General features: G+C 48.2%; 1 protein-coding gene across 5 annotated transcripts in view; it reads right to left on the bottom strand.

Annotated features, from left to right (window-relative positions):
- Positions 1-21,054, bottom strand: part of PCBP2 (poly(rC) binding protein 2) — a 182,214-nt gene extending 161,160 nt beyond the window's left edge. Inside the window, exons 1-5 of one of the 5 annotated variants that reach the window (XM_033938356.1) lie at positions 20,836-21,054; positions 16,856-16,990; positions 14,738-14,761; positions 14,621-14,653; positions 12,944-13,060 (exon numbers count right to left, since the gene is read on the bottom strand). In XM_033938356.1, the coding sequence (XP_033794247.1) occupies positions 12,944-13,060; positions 14,621-14,653; positions 14,738-14,761; positions 16,856-16,924 (243 nt within the window). In that variant the 5' untranslated portion in view covers positions 16,925-16,990; positions 20,836-21,054. The remainder of the gene's footprint in view (positions 1-12,943; positions 13,061-14,620; positions 14,654-14,737; positions 14,762-16,855; positions 16,991-20,835) is intronic. The other 4 variants (XM_033938357.1, XM_033938359.1, XM_033938358.1 and 1 more) reach the window with 4 other exon arrangements.
- Between the last annotated feature and the right edge of the window lie 2,145 nt (positions 21,055-23,199).

Raw genomic sequence — 23,199 nt, 5'->3', positions numbered from 1 at the left:
TGTGGCACTCCTGAGATCAGACAGATCCCCAAAAGGGTCTCCCAAGCTCAATTCAGCACCACAAACAGAGATAAGAAGGCCACTAAACAAATCCAACAGCCCTACACTAAACCAGGGAAAGACTGCACAAGATTACCATCTCCACCTGCTGGAGACTGAGCACAGACTGATTGTACTTGGGACTAGAGAGCTGAACGGGGACAACGGGAATCACACGGGTTCCCCCTTCGGGCCACGGGGATCCTGTGAGGACGCCTCCTAGAATCACGGGGATCCTGCGGGGTTCGATACAACTCGAGCCGCGAGGCTCGTCTTTTTCCTACCTGCACTGCCACAGCACACATAGCCGACCGGAAGTCTTCCCCGATGTCAGCACTGATGTCGGAGGAGGGAGGGCTTAAGCAAAGCCATCCCTCCGATGTCAGCACAGGGAAGACTTCAGGTTGGGTGTGTGTGCTGGGGCAGGGCAGACAGGAAATAGACGAGCCTCGCGACTCAAGCTCCATTTGGCTGAGAAAGTTGCTAAAGGTAATTTGCTTGCAGATGAGGGCTGGGAGTCAAAGGCGGAACACAAAAGGGGGGAGGGAGTGCATTTTTGGATACAAGGCATGAACTTGGGAAAGAGGAAGGGAGGGAAAGATGCTGAGGTGGGGGAGGGAATGCGTTTTTGGACACAGAAGGCATGAACTTGGGAGAGGAGCAGACCTCAATGTCTCTCAAAGCCATAGTCTTTGCCCCCATGGCAAGGTGTACAGCAGAGGCATTTCTAAATGAAAATTGGGGAGTTAAGGAAATGAGGGGGGGGGAGGACCTCGGCCATCTACGTGAGAGACTCCTGAGGTTTAATAGGATCCCCCATGGGTCCCAAGCTCAGTCCAACAACAACAACAAAAAAAAGCCCCTGCCTATCCTCTCCAAAAGTTCCTACGGAAAGGCCTAGAACAGAACAGGGCAACACATGCTTACCACCCCACCTGCTGGAGACTGAGAACAGATATTCTATGAAGGATAGCACAGCCCGCTTGTACTGTTATAATTCAGTGTGTTCAGTCTCCACTTGTTGGCAGAGGAGCATAAGCCCATCTATCTGTGCTGGTCTGGAGGGACGCTAAAGCAAGATAAATTCAGCATGGCATTCTGTGGAAATTCTGCATTGCACAATCACACAATTCTACCAGTAGTAATTAGCTCAGTGCTGCTCCTAGTGAGGCAATACAGAAATGATTTCAAATTTAGCATCAGCACTATTTAGGGTTTGCAATATGTACATTACTTAGAAATTGAGGGAGCAGAAAATTTTCCTTTAATCTTTTCAATATTTTCTTTCGGGTAACGTGAAAAGGTTGCTTATCTGTAGCCCAGTATTGACTATAGTTTTGAGTTTATCCTTCAGTCCAATTTTTGCATTCCTATAAAAGTTTTCTTTGGTGCTTTATTGCTTTATTTTCTGCGTTTTGACTAAAAAAAAATAGAAATGTATTACAGTATATGATTTATAGAACTGTCTAAAAATCCAACTTAAGTTATAGAAACATGACGGCAGACAAAGGCCAAATAGCCCATCTAGCCTGCCCATCCACAGCAACCATTATCTCTTTCTCTCTCCGAGAGATCTCACAAGCCTATCCCAGGCCCTCTTGAATTCAGACAGTCTGTTTCCACCACCTCTTCCGGGAGACTGTTACACGCATCTACCACCCTTTCTGTAAAAACGCATTTCCTCAGATTTAGAGCCTATCACCTCTTAACTTCATCCTATGCCCTCGCATTGCAGTTTCCTTTCAAATGAAAGACAACTCATGCACATTTGTATTATGTAGGTATTTAAACGTTTACCATATTACCCCTCTCCCGCCTGTCCTCTAAAGCATGGGTGTCAAAATTCCTTCTCGAGGGCTGCAATCTAGTCAGGTTTTCAGGATTTCCCCAATGAATATGCATGAGATCTATTAGCATACAATGAAAGCAGTGCATTCAAAAAGCCTCATGGCCAAGATGGGTGAACTAGAGGTCGTGGCCAAAGGGGAAGACCTGGATATAATTGGAATTACAGAAACATGGTGGACAGAGGAGAATCAATGGGATGTGGCGCTGCCGGGGTACAAGCTCTACAGGAGGGACAGGACCCACAAGAAGGGGGGAGGCATAGCACTATATATAAAGGACTCTATCTACTCGGTCGGGATGGATATGGCAAAGAAGGCAGAGGGGCTGGAATCGCTATGGGTCAAATTGCCGGGAAACAAGGGTGCAGGCATAAAACTGGGGCTGTACTATCGCCCACCTGGCAAGCCGGAAGGAGTCGGACACGACTTGGAAGCTGAACTGAGACAAGAATGCAGGACTGGAAGTGTAACAGTGATGGGGGACTTCAACTACCCGGGGATTGACTGGAGTATGGGTCACTCCAACTGCACTAGGGAAACAGGATTTGTAGAAGCTGTGAGGGACTGCTTCATGGAGCAACTAGTCAGGGAACCGACGCGAGGGAGTGCTACTCTTGACCTCATCCTAAACGGATTAGGGGGGCCTGCAAGAGGGGTAGAAGTGGGAGGACCACTAGGCAACAGTGACCACAACGCGATCAGATTCACATTAGAAAAGGGGACACCCACAGTAAGGAGGACCGCAACAACTGCGCTCAACTTCAGGAAAGGGAACTATGTTGCTATGAGGGAAATGGTGGGGAGGAAGCTCAGAAACATCCTTAGGATGGAGACTGTAGGAAGCGCCTGGACCCTATTCAGGGACACCCTGCAGGAAGCACAAAGAATGTACGTCCCCAGTTTCAGGAAAGGCGGCAAGAACAAGCGGTCAAAGGACCCGGTTTGGATCTCAACAGAAGTAAAGAGGGCAATAAATAACAAAAAAGTATCCTTCCGGAGATGGAAAAAGGACCCAACGGAGGAAAATCACCAGGCGCACAGGAAATGCCAAAAGGAATGCCACCGAGAGGTTAGAAAAGCAAAAAGGAAATACGAAGAGGGGCTGGCCAGGGAGGCGAAAAACTTCAAGGCATTCTTCAGTTACGTAAAGGGGAAGCGACCAGCGAGAGAGGAGGTGGGGCCGTTGGACGATGGGGATAGGAAGGGAGTGATTAAGGAGGATAAACAGGTAGCTGAGAGGTTGAACACGTTCTTCTCGTCGGTTTTCACGAGAGAAGACACATCTAATATACCGGACTCAGAGGAGTGGGGAACAGGCTGAAAAATTGGAACACATAGAGGTAAGTAAGGAGGATGTCCTCAAACAGATACAGGTTAAAATGCGGCAAATCACCGGGCCCAGACGGGATCCACCCAAGGGTTCTAAAGGAACTAAGACAAGAAATAGCGGGCACAATCTAACATGTTTGCAACCTATCCTTGAAAACTGGAGAGGTACCAGAGGACTGGAAATTAGCGAATGTCACACCTATCTTCAAGAAGGGATCGAGGGGTGACCCCGGGAACTACAGGCCGGTGAGCCTGACTTCAATTATAGGGAAGATAGTGGAAGCTATGATCAAGGACAGTATTTGCGAGCACATCGAGAGAAATGGCCTACTGAGAACAAGCCAGCATGGATTCTGTAAGGGAAGGTCATGCTTAACGAACCTTCTGTACTTCTTCGAGGGAATAAGTAGTCGGGTGGACAACAGGGAACCTATAGACATAATTTACCTCGATTTTCAAAAGGCTTTCGACAAGGTGCCACATGAAAGGCTGCTTAGGAAGCTGTGGAACCACGGGGTGGGAGGGGATGTGCACAGATGGATCGAGCACTGGTTGTCGGGTAGACTGCAGAGGGTCGGAGTAAAGGGACAATATTCTGACTGGCGGGGAGTCACGAGCGGTGTGCCACAGGGATCGGTGCTGGGGCCATTACTCTTCAACATATTTATCAATGACCTGGAAAAGGAGGCAAAGTGCGAGGTTATAAAATTTGCAGACGATACCAAACTGTGCGGCAGAGTTAGGTCCAGGGAGGAGTGTGAGGACCTACAAAGGGACCTGGACAAACTGGAAGACTGGGCAAACAAATGGCAAATGCGCTTTAACGTGGAAAAATGCAAGGTCATGCATATAGGGAAAAAGAACCCGTTGTTCAACTACAAATTGGGGGGGGGCATTGTTGGGAGACAGCAGTCTTGAGAGAGACTTGGGTGTGCTGGTGGATGCATCACTGAAGCCATCTGCACAGTGCGCAGCAGCCTCGAAAAAAGCCAACAGGATGCTGGGCATCATAAAGAGGGGCATAACAACCAGGATGCGGGAAGTCATCATGCCATTGTATCGAGCGATGGTGCGTCCACATCTGGAATACTGCGTTCAATATTGGTTGCCGTACCTCAAGAAGGACATGGCGGTACTTGAGAGTGTCCAAAGGAGAGCAACGAAACTGGTAAGAGGGCTGGAACACTGCCCATACGCCGAGAGGTTGGATAGGATGGGGCTCTTCTCTCTGGAAAAAAGGAGGCTCAGGGGAGATATGATAGAGACCTTCAAGATCATGAGGGGCATAGAGAGGGTGGATAGGGACAGATTCTTCAGGCTGAAGGGGACAACAGGTACGAGGGGGCATTCGGAAAAACTGAAGGGAGATAGGTTCAAAACAAATGCAAGGAAGTTTTTTTTCACACAAAGGGTCGTGGACACTTGGAATGCGCTACCGGAGGAAGTGATCAGGCAGAGTACGGTACAGGGATTCAAACAGGGATTGGACGGATTTCTGAGGGATAAAGGGATCATGGGATACTGAGAGAGGTGCTGGGAGGTTAACACAAGTATAGAAAGCTAACCAGGTAATAAGTAATAATGTGCAAGACCGGAGGGTTAGGACTTCGATGGGAAGATAGGACTTCAATGAGAAACCAAGGTGGCAAGGGAGCCCCTTCTGGTGATTCAGACAGGTCGTGACCTGTTTGGGCCGCCGCGGGAGCGGACTGCTGGGCAGGATGGACCTATGGTCTGACCCGGCGGAGGCACTGCTTATGTTCTTATCTCATGCATATTCATTGGGGAAATCCTGAAAACCCAACTGGATTGCGGCCCTTTAGGAGGGACTTTGACACTCCTGCTCTAAAGTATATAGATTGAGATCTTTAAGTCTGTCCCCATACACCTTATCACTAAGACCACATCATTTTAGTAGCCTTCCTCTGGACCGACTCCATCCTTTTTATATCTTTTTGAAGGTGCGGCCTCCAGAATTGCACACAATATTCTAAATGAGGTTTCACCAGAGTCTTATACAGAGGCATCAATACCTCCTTTTTCCTACTGGCCATACCTCTCCCTATACAACCTAGCATCCTTCTACCTTTTGCCGTCACCTTTTCAACCTGTTTGGCCACCTTAAGATCATCACATACAATCACATCCAAGTCCTGCTCTTCCGTCATGCACATAAGCTCTTCACCCCCCTAAACTGTACTGTTCCATGTTTTTGCAGCCCAAATGCATGATCTTGCATTTCTTAGCATTAAATTTTAGCTGCCATAATTTCAGACCATTCTGCAAGCTTTGCTAGGTCTTTCTTCATGTTATTCACACCATCCAACTTGTCTACTCTATTGCAGATTTTGGTAACATCTGCAAAGAGGCAAATCTTACCTGACAACCCTTCCGCAACATCATTTATAAAAATGTTAACAGGCCCAAGAACAGAACCTTGAGGCACACCACTGGTAACATCCCTTTCCTCAGAGCGATCTCCATTGATCACTACCCTGTCGCCTTCCACTCAACCAGTTCCTGACCCAGTCTGTCAGTTTGGGACCCATCCCAAGGGCAGTTTAGACATTTGTGTGAAACACTATCAAAGGCTTTCCTAAAATTTTAAATACAGTACACATCTAACGCACATCCTCTATCCAATTCTCTGGTCACCCAGTCAAAGAAATTGATCAGATTTGTCTGACAAAACCTACCTCTAGTGAATCGATATTGCCTATAGTCCTGTAGATCCATAGGATTCCAGAAACTTCACCATTCTCTGTTTTAAAAGCGTTTCCATTAATTTGCTTACCACAGAAGGAGAAATTAGGTTCTTACCTGCTAATTTACTTTCTTTTAGCTTCTCCAGACCAGTAGAGGTTAACTTTACGAATGGGTATATATCTAATCATGACCAGCAGATGGAGACTGAAAACAAAACTTTGGGACAGTATATCCTAGCCCCTCCTCTCTATTTCCCTCAGTCTGCCGAATAGCCAAGCAGAACCAAGAACTGGAAAACAACAGAGAGAAAAAACAATACTCCGAAAGGAGTAACAAATAACAAACCCAAAATGCTGTTGGAAAATGCAGAGGAGAAATTCCCGAAGGAAGAATGTCCCCACAGCTCGCCAGCTAAGCCAGCCGAGCCACAGCCGCTGTTCTTCAATTCTCCCCGGCCCTAGAAAAATACTAGAACCCGCAGCAAAAAACAAAAACTGCCCGCGCAACAGCCCCAACAACAACAACAACAGACAGGGTGGGGACCTCTACTGGTCTGGAGAAGCTAAAAGTAAGTAAATTAGCAGGTAAGAACCTAATTTCTCCTTCTTTAGCACTCTCCAGACCAGTAGAGGTTAACTTTACGAATGGGACGTACCAAAGCAGTCCCTCTCACGGGCGGGACCCCCGAAGGGCCGATACCAGTACACGCTCACCGAACACCGCGTCCCGACGCGCCTGCACATCAACCCGATAATGACGAACAAAGGAATGCAAGGAGGACCAAACCGCAGCCTTACAAATATCCACAGGAGGCACGAGCGACGACTCAGCCCAAGAAGCCGCCTGACCCCGAGTGGAATGAGCCTTGAGAAACTCCGGAACAGGCTGCTGTTTCAGAAGATAAGCGGAAGCAATCGTCTCCTTGATCCAGCGCGCAATAGTAGCCTTAGAAGCGCCAGCTCCCCGACGAGGACCCGCCAGGAGGACAAAGAGATGATCGGACTTCCGGAATTCCTGGGTCCGCTGCACATAAGAGCGAAGGACCCGACCGACATCCAACTTGCGCAGCTGCCGTTGCTCAGAAGAGCCCTCCCGACCACCCAAGACCGGGAGAACCACCGATTGATTGACATGAAAAGGAGAAACCACCTTAGGCAGAAAGGAAGGAACAGGCCGCAAGACGACCCGCTCCCTAGAAAACTCCAAGAAGGGAGTCCTACAAGAGAAAGCCTGCAGCTCAGAAACACGCCTAGCAGAAGTAATGGCCACCAAAAAGATCGCCTTCAAAGTAAGGTCCTTCAAAGAACAGTCGTCCAAGGGCTCGAAAGGCGGACGCACCAAAACAGAGAGAACCAGATTAAGATCCCAAGAGGGAACCGAGGGCCGGAGGGGAGGCCTAAGCAACTTGGCCGCCCGCAAAAACCGAATCACATCAGGAAGAGCCGATAAACGCTGACCTGACACCAACCCTCGAAAGGCCGACAGGGCCGCAAGATGAACCCGGAGAGAAGACCAAGCCAGGCCTCTATCCAGGCCATCCTGCAAGAACTCCAGAATGTTAGGCAGAGAAGCGCGAAAAGAGGTCACTCCCCGCGCCCGACACCATTCCTCAAAGAGACGCCAAACCCGCACATAAGCCCGAGAGGTAGAAAGCCTCCGGGACCCCAACAGTGTAGAGATCACCTTGTCTGAATATCCCTTCTTGCTAAGGCGACCCCTTTCAAGAGCCACGCCGTAAGACAGAAGGGAGACGGGTCGAACATGGGAATGGGACCCTGCATCAGAAGGTCGTCCGAGAGAGGCAGAGGAAGAGGATCCGCTACCAGGTGCCTCACCAGATCCGCATACCACGGACGGCGAGGCCAATCCGGCGCCACCAGCACCACCAAACCCGGATGGTAAACAATGCGAAGAAGCACTCTGCCCACCAGCGGCCAAGGAGGGAACACATACAACAGCCCCTCCGTTGGCCACTGCTGGACCAGAGCATCCAGACCCTCGGCCAGACCGTCCCTGCGACGACTGAAGAAGCGAGGCACTTTGGCGTTGCCACCCGTGGCCATCAGGTCCATTAGGGGCTGCCCCCAAGCCTGCACTATCAACTGAAACGCCTCGACGCCGAGACACCACTCTCCTGGATCTAGGAAGTGACGACTGAGGAAGTCTGCCTGAACATTGTCTACTCCGGCTATATGAGAGGCCGAGAGGTCCAGCAGATGGGATTCCGCCCAAACCATGAGCAGAGCCGCCTCCTGCGCCACCTGAGTGCTCTTGGTGCCCCCCTGACGATTGACATAAGCCACCGCCGTGGCATTGTCCGACAGCACTCTGACCGACTTGCCCAGCAACAGGGAGTGGAAAGCCAACAGCGCCAGACGGACCGCTCTGGTCTCCAACACGTTGATCGACCAGGCGGCCTCCTCCGCGGACCAGGTGCCCTGAGCTGAGTGACCCAAACACTGAGCCCCCCAACCCAGGAGACTCGCATCCGTCAGGAGCACCGTCCACTGCGGGAGATCCAGACCCACCCCCTGAACCAGGTGAGGGGTCCGGAGACACCAGCGCAGACTGCAGCGCGCCAACCCCCGCAGGGGCACCGGAACATCCAAATCTTGCCTCTGGGGAGACCACCTCCGGAGCAGAGCATACTGAAGAGGACGCATGTGGGCCCGCGCCCACCTCACCACGTCCAGGGACGCCGCCATCGACCCCAAGACCTGGAGGAAATCTTGCGCCCGAGGACACCGGGACGCCAAAAGCAGACGAATCTGCGATTGCAACTTGCTCACCCGGGCCTCTGGAAGGAAGACCCTCCCCAAGGAGGTGTCGAACAGAACCCCAAGGTACTCCAGGCGCTGATCCGGGACCAACCGACTCTTGGAAAGGTTGACCACCCAGCCCAGCGACCGGAGAAACTCCACCACCCGAGCCGTAACCCGGGAGCTCTCCTGCAACGACTTTGCCCGAATCAACCAGTCGTCTAGGTAGGGGTGAACCAGGATGCCCTCCGACCGCAAGGCTGCCGCGACGACCACCATCACCTTGGTGAACGTCCGGGGAGCTGTGGCCAGACCAAAGGGAAGCGCACAGAACTGATAGTGCCGCCCCAAGATCGCAAAGCGCAGGAAGCGCTGATGAGAGTCCCGAATGGGAACATGCAAGTAGGCCTCCATCAGATCGAGAGAAGTGAGGAACTCCCCCGGCTGAACCGCCAGAATGACCGACCGCAGAGTTTCCATGCGGAAAGAAGGAATCTTGAGAGCCCTGTTGACCCCTTTCAAATCCAGGATGGGCCGAAAGGTCCCCTCCTTCTTGGGCACTACAAAGTAAATGGAGTACCTGCCGGTGCCCCACTCCGGAGGGGGCACCAGCACCACTGCCTTGAGATCCAGCAAGCGCTGCAGGGTCTGGCGAAAAGCCTGCGTCTTCCCTGGAGACTGACAAGGAGAAGCGAGGAAAAGGTCCGGCAGAGAGCGGGCGAACTCCAGAGCATAACCGTCCCGCACCACCTCCAGGACCCACTGATCGGACGTGATCTCGGCCCACTGGGGGAAAAATTCGCGCAGCCGGGCCCCCACCGGAACCAAAGGGGGCGCCGGCAAGGAGTCATTGCGCAGGACGGGAAGCGGGGGAGCCGGCGGAGGGATTCCCTGCCCCCCAACGGGCCCCCCAAAAGGGCTGCATGCGCTGGAAGAACCGACCCCTGGAAAAACCCGGAGCCGGGAAAGAAGCAGCCCCACGCCCAGGGCGATACTTGCGAAATTCCCGCAAACGCCCCCGGGCCGCGCCACCCCGAGACGCAGGACGGGCACGGTCCTCAGGCAGACAGGGAACCTTAGAGTCCGTCAGAGTCTGAATCAACTTATCCAATTCCTCCCCGAACAAAAAAGACCCCCGAAAGGGAAATTTAGTAAGTTTAGCTTTGGACGCAGCATCCGCCGCCCAAGCGCGCAGCCACAAAATACGCCGCGCGGCCACTCCAAAGGCCATAGACTTAGCCGAGATCCGCACTAAGTCATAAAGAGCATCAGAGAGGAACGAGGCCGCCATCTCAATCTTTGCCACCTCCTGATCCACCAGAGACCAGTCATCAGACTCCCGATCCAGGACGCGCTCAGCCCACCGAAAAACGGCGCGAGCAACCAGCCCCCCACAGATAGCCGCCTGGACCCCAAAAGCCGAGACCTGAAAATTGAGCTTAAGGATATTCTCCAATTTGCGCTCCTCAGAGTCCCGCAAGGCAGACCCGCCCTCAACAGGCACGGTATGCCGCTTAGAAATCGCCGAGACCACCGCGTCTACGACTGGCGATACTAAAGTAGCCCGATCCCCCTCTGGGATGGGATACAAACGAGCCATGCTACGCGCCAAACGAAACGGCGCCTCCGGCGTTTTCCACTGTTCCAGGATAATATCCCGAATATCCTGATGCATAGGAAAAGAGCGGGAAACGGAACGGATCCCCCGAAGCAGAGGGTCCCCCACCCGCGGAGTCTCCGGCGGCGCATCTTCAAAACGCAACACCGAAGAAACCTGTTGAATCAGGTCCGGTAGCTCATCTCTCTGAAAAAGGCGCACCACCGACGCCTCGTCGACGGAAGATAGGAAACCCGACAACCCGCCGCCAGCGGCCGTCCCCTCAAGAGGGTCCTGGAACTCCTCCGAAAAGTCCAGGTCCTCATCCAGACCGACACGCTCCTCCGACCATAAATCCTCGTCCCACGACACCCGCGGGCGCTTGGACGAGGGCGGCGGAGGAGGGGACGCCACAACCGACGAGAGAGGCAAAGCCGCAGGGAGCGCGGAGAAACCCCCACCCCCCGAAACCCCCTGCGCGCAACCGGGACCCCCAGCCGCCTGAAAATAGGCTCGGCACAAAGAAAAAAATAAATCAGGGGAAAAACCCCCCGAGGGTCCCAAGGGACTCCCTGCCACCGCAGGGGACCCAGCAGAAACCTGCCCCTGCTTTTCCAAAACAGGGGGAAGGTCACCTGAGGTGGAAGACAAGATGAAGGGGCCAGAGTGAGAAGATGGCGTCTTTCCCGCCAAAACAGCTCCCTCCATAGCCTGCAGCGGCTGAGAGACCTGAACAGTCTCAGCCGCTAAAGCAGGCAAGCCGGCATCAGCTGTCAAAATATCAGCTGAGAGGGAATCCCCAAAAACCCGACCGTCGGCGGCCCGGGGAATCCCTCCGTGGGCGGATGGTGAAGACCGGGCTTCACCACTACTCCCTGCCGACTCGCGAGGCACCATCGGCGGGGAGCTCTGGGCGCCTGCAGCCGCTGCCGACGGAGCTCCTCCACCGCACCGGCCTGAACACCGCTTGCACAGGCCGGCCGCGAGTGCCTCGCGTCTGGAGCACAATGAGCACTTTTTCCCTTTAGAAGTGCTCATTGCTCCATACGCGACCTAGCTGTAAAAAAGTGCCGGTTAGTTGAAAAAATACAGTAAAATACAGTTTTCTTAAAGGGAAACAACCCTCCAGACCAGCACTATCTCAGGATTTTTTTTTTTCACAGAACAGACTCCACAGGCTCTCGAAGCAATATGCCTTGCTTGATTTAGGGGGCAAGGCTTACTGCTGAGGCTCCTCTAAAAAAATGTGGGGAGGTGGAGGAAGTGGGGGGAGGGACCCCGCTCGAGACCCGCCGGGTTTGACACCCCCGAGGTCGGACAAACCCCCAAACAGGGTCCGCCCAAGCTCCGTCCGGCTAAAAACAGGGACTATAGACCCCCTAAACAAATTCCAACAGCCCTACCAAGGGAGATGGGTACAGATCACTCAACACCTGCTGGAGACTGAAAGAAGACTGAGGGAAATAGAGAAGGGAGGATAGTATATACTGTCCCAAAGTTTTGTTTTCAGTCTCCACCTGCTGGTCATGATTAGATATATACCCATTCGTAAAGTTAACCTCTACTGGTCTGGAGAGTGCTAAAGAAGCGGCTCTTTTCTTCTTACTTGCCTCACAAAAAGGTTTGCCGCCCTTACAAATCGCTCCTTTCAGTTTTGCCCACACATTTCCACTCCTTCCAGACGTTCCCACCCAGACAATTCCTTGACGTAAACCCCCATCTGAACAAAGTTAGTTTGTTTGTTTTTAAAGTATAGAACCTTTGCTTTTGAATACAAGTCTCTATACCCATATTAATATTAAACTGTACCATGCAGTGATCACTGGATGACAGATCACCCACTGTAACATCAGAAACACTTTCCCCGTTTATAAGCGCTAAGTCGAGTATGATCCCATCCCGTGTGGGTTCCACTACCAACTGCTGGAACAGTTCTCCTTGTAGAGAATCCAGAATCTCCCTACTTCTAGGAGACCCCCAACATCCGGCATGTTAGTCACCTATTAGCAAGACTTCCCCTTTTTTTAGATATATTCTGAAAGTAGAACAAGTCACCTCTTCATTTTGAAAAGCTACTACTACTACTATTATCACTTCTATAGCGCTGAAGGCATACACAGTGCTGTATATTTTGACATTTAATACAGTACCTGCTCAGAAGAGCTCACAATCTAACTTGGACAGACATGACATTGGGCCGGGGATGTAGAACCCAAGGTGAGAGTTAGGAGTTGAAAGCAGTCACATTTCTCACATTCCTAAAATAGATCTTTTGAGTAATCCAAAACCACCATCAAATACTCCAGCTATCCTCATATCTACCTGGCAGACTATTGGTTAACAAGTATTTCATATGGCTTCCTTGACAAAGGAACTTTTGTACTGCTCCCATGTGCAGCAGCTTTCCTCATCACCGGAGACAGATCAGCTTAGTGTCTGCACCATCCAGGTTTAGCAGTGCTCAGGCAAATGCATATAACGGCTGAATATGTTGCCAATACGATGACAGCAGTAACACTTGTCCTGGCCCTTTGCTTTCATGCCTCCTCTTGCCAATACCAACCATCCTTTCTCCCAAAGTAGGCATGTCCCCTTCAGCTACCACGTTTCTGAAAAAGAAATTCCACACAGTGCTCCGATGAGGTACTTTGAAACTCTATACACACCTCTTCCAGTTTGTCGATGATCATAGAAAATGCTTTGAAGATGGCATTAGTTGGTCCAGCCAGGGTAATGATACGTTCTGGGCAGTTCCCCTCAGAGATGTTGATGCGGGCACCACTCTAAAAGAGAAAGTGGTGTAAACAATGCAAGTGAATATTTTTAAATTTGGCAATTACTCAACACATTAAAAAGGCACAAACAGAACAGTCTTTATCCAAATTGGGATAAGTACAAAAAATCCAGTCAGAACAGCGACCAAACCCTGACTGCAGTGAAGTTTTAATTTTAGACTTCAGTTTTGCCTTTGTATAGTTTATAGTTAAGGATCTATGCATGGAGAATTGCTGAACTTCTGCAAACTGAGACTTCTAGGAGTATCACATGCTTATAAGGGTTTCCTCTGCTCAGCTAGGCAGCACTACACATAACAGCCACCATACTGGGTCAGATCAAAGGGCCATCTAGTTCAGTATCCTGTTTCTGACAGTGGCCAATCCAGGTCACAAGTACCTGGCAAAAATCCAAATAGTGGAAACCTCCCATCCTACCAGTCTAGGACACAGTGACTTCCCCTCATGTCTTGTTCAATAGCACACCAAGGATCTTTCTTCTGCAGAACTTGTCCAAACCTCCTTTGAATAAAAGTATTCCCATGTAATTTCATTGAATGTCCCTTGGTTTTTTGTATGTATTGAAAGTCTTGCTATAATAATCCATGTTGTCGTGGGGTGGCTAGATTTAACTTTATATGGAAAAAAAGAAGCAGCTAAGTATACTGCAAAACATGCTAAATATTGCTGCTCGTGTTATGTTTGGCCTCAGATTCTGTGTTCATATACATCTGGTCTCCTGGCAATTGAACTGGCTGTCAGAAGAGGCAAAGACTCAATATACAGTTACCATACTAGACTTTAAAGCCTATAGTATTGGTTCTAAAATATCTGCGTGATAAAGTGACATACTCCTGAAGATGCCAAGTTCCTCCCAAAATAGTTATATATTGACAGATTAGTAGATAATTTAGCTCATAAATGTTTCATAGTTCTCAAAATCCCTTGGTACATTTATGAATGGGCTCCTTTGGGAGGATGGGCTAAATGAATGATTAAATTTTCTGTACATCTCTATCTAGGTTAAGCTGTTTTGGTTTTATATCTTGATTTGTGGGTGGATGAGCATGGACGAGCATGCACATAGCATTTTGGCTAGATCTAGTTTCGTGCAGTTTTTCATCTTTATATTTATGTACTTCAATTTTACACCATTAAAAAAAAATTATGTGATGTTAGTCAAGGCCTCAATGTGACTGCAACAGTCATTTAGTGTAATAAACTTAAGTCAGATGTGCTTCTTGTACAACCCCATACCTGCCTCCCACACACTAAAGCCCTATGTCACAGTATGTATCACATTGTTGGTGCTGTCCCAACCAAAAAAAAAAAGATTATGTACTTACCCTGGTAAGATCGTTTCCAGTAGATAGGCGACACATTCTAGACTCAGTCCATGCGGGTAAAGGAAAATAACCCTATGGTCTAGAATGTCTTGCCTATTGTACTGAACAGCTGTTTAAAAGGGGTCTAAAGCACAACATGCATTCTGTGAAAGTGTCTTGCTGCTTTCCCATAGAAATATTCCCCGTTAATGTAAAAACCACCTTCTGCTTCCTTAAAGCATACCTCTTCTCTCATTTTCTTCACAGATTCTCCTTTCTGTGTAAAAAGGGGAAATTTTTTTTTAATTATATGGCATAGCATTAGAAATAAAGCATACAAGACAAAGAAAATAAGTCTCACCTTCCCAATGATGCTGCCAACTTCCTGCAAGTTAAAAAAACCCACAAATAGTAACCAAGGTGGCAGAAAAGCATAAAAATACCAAGCAACACATCAAGTCACGTGACAAGACTACTGCACCAAATAAGGCATAGGATGACTGTCCCAACTCGACCCTGATGACGAGAGGTTTAGTTTGCAAGCCCTGTTCATATGACCATTTACAGCTTCAGTGGCATGGCCTGGCACTATATTTACAGCTAGCAGTAAAAACGCTATAGGAAATAAAGGCTTTTTTTTCAGTCCAGCATTTGGGGGTCCCTTTACCTGAATCTCAGCATCTGTGGGATGATGTGGGGTACAGACTTCTGTGTTTATTGAAGTTCCTGTGGATTGTGGGTGGGAGAGATTGGGGTTTTCTTATCATAGGAAAATCCCAACAGCACCTTTCCTTTTCAAACTTTAAAAATATATTTTTTAAATTGTATACTGCCAGGGTTGCTGCAGCAGTCACTGTTCTCTACAGTTTTATTCTTCACTAGTTTTTTAGCCTGTTACATTAACAGGTGCTAGAATAGATGTGTAGACTTAGGCATTTCTTTCTTTCTTTTTCTGTATGTCTCTTTCTCTCTCCCTGCCCCCTGTTTGTCTTTTTCTGTCTCTCCCCCCTGTCCAGCAGCACCCCGTCCCTGCTCCCCCTGTCCAGAAGTAGCCCTTCTCCCTTCCTTTTACCTCCCTGGTCCAGCAGCACCCCTTCCCTGCACCCCTTGTCCAGCAGCAGCCCTTTTCCTTTCCTTTTACCTCCCCCTGTCCAGTGCAGCCCTTCTCCCTTCCTTTTACCTCCCCCTTGTCCAGTAGTACCCCATCTCCCTTCCCTCCTCCCTGTCCAGCATCTGCTAGGCCAGGCAGCCTTGGGGCTTTTGCTAGACCGGCCCACCTCATCAAAGTGGGCCAGCTTAGCAAATGCCCCATGGCTGCTTGATGAAACCACGACTGCTGCCGCTGCTTGTCCGAGGATGAGAAGAAGAGGCGTTCTGGCAGCGTATTCAGAAGGCAAAAAGGCAGCCGGCATCTGAGATCGGGGCAGGAAATTAGCTGAGGCAGGCACTGCGCTTGCGTGGCACGGATCACGGACACACGGGATTTGAAGTGTGCATGCGCGCCACGGGTTTTATTATAGCGGATATACTGTAAGACATGCGAGATCATACCAATTAAATGGCAGTCTAAATAGCCATTTGTTTTATTATAAATTCCTATTGTGTATGAGTGTACACACACTATTTCCCCAAAAATAAGCCCTACCATGATTTTTAAAGATGCTCCTAATAAAAACCCTACCCTATAAATAAGCCCTAGTTAAGATTGACCCCTGAAGTTCCCAAAACCATCCCCGACACTAGTGCTGCCTGATTCACCCCCCCCCCCAAGAAAAAACACAAAAAAAACTAGTCAATTCAGCGACCCCCACCCCTGTGAGATCTGACATACCTCTGCTCTGAGGCCTCCTAAACCAGTAGCAGTGGCAGCGCTCTGAACAGGTTGCTTCATGGTCTTCCCCGCTGGGCTTTCCCTCTGCCACGTCACTGTGGGAGGGTCAGTGGGGTTCTACTACACAGGGGGATGGGAGAGAGGGATAGAAAGATGCTGCAGAGGGAAGGCCATGAAGCAGCCCGTTCAGAGCGCTCCTACCGCTGCTATTTTTGGAGACCTTGGAACAGAGGTATGTCAGTCTCACAGTAGGAGGGTCGGTGGGGTTCTGCTGCACAGAGGGATGAAAGGGAGGGATAGAAAGATGCTGCACAAGGGGATGGTGAGAGGGGAGGAAAGATGCTGCACATATGGGGGGGAGAAAGAGGAAGTATTGGAGTGGAGGAGAGGAAGGGAGAGAATGTCGTACATGAAAAAAAGACAACCCCCGAAAATAAGCTCTAATGCATTTTTTGGACCCAAAGTAAGACACTCTTATTTGTGGAGAAACACCGTGTATGTAATAAATACACACAATGTTTTACACTGAAAAGGAAACTTCATATCCTTATCACCTCCTGAATGGTAAGTCAGGCAGCTATGAAAAGCTAACCACATGGACCTGAATTCAACCACCTCACAGCCATTTAAAGAGCACATGCATTGTACCTTGCCATGCATAAGCAGTCGGATAGTAAGCGTGACATTTAAACCGCCTTCGATCACACCAGTATCCATGTTTGGTTCAGGTTTGTAGTCAGGCTTCTATCAATGGTCAGATCTTTGGTCACAGGATTGATGAGACTAGAAAAAAAATTTGTGGATCAAAGGTCACAACATGGCAATACACAGTTGAACAGAACCAGCACAGAGATGTTCTGAACATTTCTAGCCCTTACTAGAGATGAGATTCTCTTAACTGAGCACCTGAGAATCATCCCAGATCAGCACATTAGAAAGCAATTTCTACCTAAAAAGCACAACTAAAGTAATTACCCAATTGCAGTTGCACCAAATTCAAAAAGCCTTAAATACCACATTTTTGTTTCAGAACACCTAGAAAGACCTGTCACCTCAAGCAAACTTGACTAACACGTCACTCTTCATGCACATAATGGGACAATTATGTCCTTTTCCAAACACCCCCCAAAGCTCCAACACAGCCCTGGTACCAGAAATACTCAGTCCAAGCATGCTGGAAGTACTTACAAATCTCACTCTGACCCTACTAAAAAGGAAAGGGGCCTTATAGTGCAAAGTAACATCCATCAATTTTACAAAAAGCATAAATACATACAGAACGCTGGCACTGACAGAATGATAAACGTAATGATTTGTTTGCCAGTTCTCTTGGAATTCTACCTACTACAGTGTTTCCCTGAAAATAAGCCCTAGTTGCTGGTAGCAGCGCTTCCCCCCACTGACCATTCCATCTCTCCCTTCCATCCGAACCCCGCCAACCGCGAGACCGAAATACCTTCTTGCAAACGGCAGCATAAGCAGCAATCTAGACAGACTGCTTCACAGCCTTCTCCTGCGGGGTGTTCCATGTGCCACATTGCTGATGACATCATTGATGCGGCATACAGGACATGAAGCAGCCTGTCTAGATTGCTGCTGGTGCTGCCTTTTGCAAGAAAGTATTTTGGGTCTCGCAGTCGGCGGGGTTTGAATGGGAGGGAGAGATGGGTCAGGAGGTGCATGGTAGGGGATGGGGGAGGGATACCTGGATGTATATTTGGGAAGAAAGGCACAAGGGGATGATTGAATACCTTCAATATAAATGCACAGGAGTGAGGCATCCTTCAGTTAAAAGGAAGTTCTGGAATGGGGGGACATTAGAATAAGGTGAAAGGGGAGACCCGGGAGTAAACTGGATACCATGTTTCCCTGAAAATAAGACCTAGTGCATTTTCCCAAAATTAATATAGGACAGTGTCTTATTTTCAAGGAAACACAGCAGAATTGTAGCTCTTGTTGAAGTAAGATTTGGGAACTGAAGGAATGAAGCACTGTTCAAAACAGTGCTGAAAATATCAAGATATAATTCCATGGAGTTCTAGCAGGAAAACCCTCAAAGAACAAGACCAATCATCTCTAAACATACTGGAAGCTGCTTTGGCTCAATGGGTAAAAGCCTTGTGCTCATCTTCCATTTCCAAACATACTGACTGACATGAGCGAGTTTAATGCCTGGCATGGTACACAGGAAAGTTAATCCAATGAATAAAAACGCCTCCAGAAAGTACAAAACTGCCTCATTCTGGCATACTGCTAATTGTGAGGTAGTTGAGGTATATAAGAATCTATGTTATGTTAAAAGAAGAAGAGCTATTAATTATCTAATCTGACATCTTCTATAGCACTGTATAGTATAGGAGGTGAAGAACGACTGTGTACGGAAGAGCAGGACTTGGGAGCAATTGTGTCTGATGATTGATTTCAGGGTGGCAAACAGGTAGAAAAGGCGACTGTCAAAGTCAGGAGTATGCTTAAGTGCATAAGGAGAGGAATGGACAGTAGTGTCTCTGGTGAGGCCCCATTTGGAATACTGTTATTTTGGAGACACCTTCAAAGAGATATAAATAGGATGGAGTCAGTCCAGAAGGCTGCTATAAAACTAGTTAGTGGTCTTTGTCAAAAAAACAAATGGAGACAAGACTAAATGTATACAAGTTTTTCAAATGAGAAAAAAAAAAAAACCCACACAAAAAACTCTGGAAGGATAGGGTACAGGATAAAGTTAAGAGGTGATAGACTCAGGAGTATTGTAAGAAAATACTTTATAGAAAGGGTGGTAAGTTGCATGGAATAATCTCCTCCAGTGGAGGTGATGGAGATGAAGACGAATCTGAATTCAAGATAGTGTGGTAGGCACATGTGATCTTTTAAGGATAAGAGGAGCTAGTGGATGCTGTGGAGAAGACTGAATGGGCCATTTGGCCTGTATCTGCCGTCCTGTTTGTTTTTAAGTGAACATATCCTATGAACAGTGTAAAAAAGAAATGGAAATGAGCACATTCAAAAAACTCAGACGACAGACCTGATATTCCAAGCCTATGGAACACCGATGATGCTGAGTGTTTCAGGCATTTCAGTTCATGACCAAAATGATACCACAAGTCTCACCAAGCACTTTCTATCTTTAAAAAGCTTAACTCATAACCCCACTTTTTCATGGAAATTGGGGAACAGAGGAGGAATCAAGATTCCAAGATCCATCACCAGAATAGCACCTAACACTGCAATAATTTCTTAAAAGAAAAACTTACATCCAGGAATACAAGAAATTTGTATAGACTTTGTAAAACCAGACTAATTGGTTTGTTTTCTGTCAGTAGTTTTGTACGTACAGAATGGAAACGATTTCCCACGCCTTTGAAATTTTAGTTAACTTCCAAGTAAAGGTAAAAACTCATCTATACTATAATAGTTAATGCCTCTAGGAACGTCAAATTCCTAAACATCCTACAAACCAGAGAGGTAGGAGATAGTTTGTTAAAGTAACAGATTAGTTACCTAAACTGCCATTAAGATTGTTTCAACATTATCTTTGAGCAGTGTTGACTATCTACTGTTACTATTGAAAGGGGTGTAAAATCTTTACAAAAAGCTTTATGAAAATGTTGAGGTTCAGACAGATGCTAGAAGGCCCACTACCCGTTTGTCATGCTCCACAGTCTACCTATACATTTTTATCTTGATTCTTTTAACTTTGTCCCTGTCCTGTCAGAAACCATTTCTATCTACCCACTTGTTTGTGTAGTTTCTGAACAAAGTCTAAAATGCAACTACAGCTTAAAACAAAGCCATTCAAGAGAATGAAATAGCTCGAGCTTCCCAGTGGCCTATTTCCAACCTAGCCACACTCATGAACAAAACCAGGACAGCTACCCTACATCCCATTGTACTAAAAGATTTAGCACTCCCCTGATTAAAACCTGTAAAGATATCCACAGTTCTGTTTTGTTTTTTTTAGTATAATATTTCTTTATTGGGCAAAGGCAAGAACAGAACAGAATACCACAGTTCTGTTTTTAAGGGGGGGGGGGAGATAAGAAAGCAAAAAACTTGTTTAGAAAGAGTTATACCCCATCGCAAAAAAATAAAAAATATCGTGTTTCCAGCCATTTCGGCGATAAATGAGGGGGAAAAAACCCCCGAAAATGGAAGAGCGGTAAGGAGCGAGCGCCTGCTAGTGACCATGAAGGAACCGACGCCTCCTTAATAAGAGGCAAGAAAGCGTGAAATAGTGCCAAAAGGCCGCAGGTCTTCGACTTAATAGGCTTAAGAAGAGAGAGCAAACAGAACACGACGGCATAAAGAGAGAGAAGGGGGTGGCCTATGGCCACCTCCAGAGCTCAACATCTTCTCCCGCGCTTTTCGAAACTAGTTTCCAGTTAGTATCGTTAAAATTCGCTCTCGACTACAGAACAGCAGGTTAGACTTCAGAAACATATAAATTAAGAGAGTAGCGCGCTAATTCTTAGAATCTAGTTGGCAGAGGATTGAAGCAGCAAAGCACGAGGCCGAGGCCGGGGCCCGCCTGCGCAGCGCGCGCTGACTAGGCCTGTTGTTGTGGCCACTGGTGTAGGCCGCGCGCGCGCGGGCCCACGCAGGCGCGAGGGTGGAAAGAACTCTGTCCTTACCTGGCGGGAGAAAGGAAGGAGGGAGGGAGGGAGACCGGGGAAGGAAAGACGGGGAGGGTGGGAAGCACCGGAGGTCGGGAGGGAGAGGGAGAGAGAACCGGGCGGGCGAGGAATGGCGGCGGCGGGAGGGACTCAGGCGCTGCGCCTTCTGCTGCTACGGCTGCTGCCTCTGCTGTTCTAGGAGGGGTAGAAGGAGGCGCGCGCAGCTTTCAACCCGCCCTCGCCGGAAGCAGGAACCAGCGATACACAGCCGGGCCCCTATGTAGAAGGAGGGCTAGCCGGCCGCCGCCTATTACAATACTGGATTCAGGGGGGGGGGGAGACGCCTCCTAAAACTGGAAGTAAGCAAGGGCGAGGGGAGGAGAAACAAGATGAGAATGAGGTAACTAGGACTGAGATTAGTACGTAATCAGCGAAACTGTAGGAGGAAAGTAGAAATATATCCGATGATAGAGTGTCAGTAAGCCTTGGCGTGGCTGGCGGACCTTCCATTTTGTGTGGAGGGACATTTTGGAGGGATATTCCCAGCAAGCCTTTCACAAAGGCGTCGCCTTGATTATGGGCAAAGGTCCATCATGCGTCTGCTTCGTGCATAGGAAGTTTAGCCTTCTCAAATCTTTTCATATGTGCACTATATGTAAAATACTCTTTTAAGAAAAGCAGCACACAGTCTCGATAAATTGAGGGAAGAATTTTACAGTGGAAAAACAACCAGCCAAAACTTAGTGAGAAAACGAAAAAGGATGATCTCGGCTGGCCAAAACTTGGGGGGGGGGGGGGGGGTGGCCTTTAGTACAAGATCAATCGCGGATCATTCATTCCACAGCACAGCTCAATGAGATGCAACTTTTAGTATGCCTAATATACCGTCTTTTGGATTATCTGTGTTGAGTAATCTGCAGTGTTTTCAAGTGGGCAGGTCTAATCTTCAAGAGTTAATGAGTTGAGGGTTTTTTTTTTTAGCATTTAGAATTAATTTTCCAAATTTGAATTAAAGGTTCAAGGTTGTTTACATTCCCTCTTATTTTAACACCAGATCTATTCTTACAAATTATCAACTGTACTGATAGTTTTTCTTAATCAAATGAAGATACAGTATTAGCATCAGTTATATCCCCACCAAACCCCTCACTTTATATCCGTAACTCCTTCACCTTGCCCACTTTTTTCTAACCATTTTCAGCTCCAACTATCTTTAACAGCAGCTCCTATTCTTTTTACGAAAAGCAGAGAGTTTCTCCCAACAGCATAATCAAGTTTGTAAATAGCTAGACACCTATTCTGCTTTAAAGTTAATGTGTAAATTGTATATTTTATTTAAAAATAAAAGGAATTCTCCCTCAATTTCTACAATACTTTCCTGCCCCCCTGCAACTCTTTGTGACTTTGGTCAAGTCACTTACCCCCCAAATTCTATAAATGACACAACTGCATGTGAACCTGAGATCCATGTACAAATAAATTAATTATAAACCATTAAAAATCAATAATTGGCTATTAGAAGCAATTACTGACATAAATTGGCATACAGAATTGGCTTCCCTTGTTTCTATAAAGGTCCACCCAAATTCTCTCATGCATAACCAAAAAGGGGATAGGGGCATTCCCAAAAGATGCATGCAGGGTTACAGCATTCCAAGGATCCACACCCAACTTGCACACCACAATTTATACCAGGTTGCAGTTGGTGTAAGGGTATGCAAATTAAAGAATGACACGGTGGATGTTACCCACGGCTAGCGGCGGGTAACCCGCCAAAACGGTGGAGGGGGGAAAGGTGCTCACCGCAGGTACGGGCACTAGGCCATCCACCGCCCTGTGGAGCAGTGAATGGCCTTGACCCCGCAGTTAAGGGAGGGATCGCGCGCAGTCCCCCTCCCTCCTTCCTACCCACCCGAATCTATCTATCTCCCTCCCCCTTGCCTTCACTTTAAGGTTTCAGTCTTGTTGAAAGCTGCCGGCGCGTACGTGCAATCGCGTGTGTGGGTGGATACTTCTCTGACGCAACTTCCAGTTGTATCAGAGACACTTCCGCCCACACACGCATGTGACTGCACGAACACTCCGGCAGCTTTTAACAAGACTGAAACCTTAAAACATGCCGTGAAGGTAAGGGGGAGGGAGAGAGATGCACAGACTGTGCAAGGGATGCCAGAGGGAAGGGTGGATGCTGCGGGGCAGTGAAGGGGACGGCGGAGACAAGGCGGTGAAGGGGCGGTGGGGAACAGGGCGGTGAAGGGGACGGTGGTCTGGTGACGCGGATAGATTTTTCCCCTGTGTCATTCTCTAATGCAAATCCCCCAAAGATGCTATTCTATAAAGAATGCTCAGACCAGAACACCCTTTCTAGAATAGTGCTAAGTT

The sequence above is a fragment of the Geotrypetes seraphini genome, chromosome 3 (genome assembly GCF_902459505.1).
Source record: "Geotrypetes seraphini chromosome 3, aGeoSer1.1, whole genome shotgun sequence".
Classification (NCBI taxonomy): domain Eukaryota; kingdom Metazoa; phylum Chordata; class Amphibia; order Gymnophiona; family Dermophiidae; genus Geotrypetes; species Geotrypetes seraphini.
Note: the sequence above shows the minus strand (reverse complement) of the source record. Positions and strands in the feature narration are given on the sequence as shown.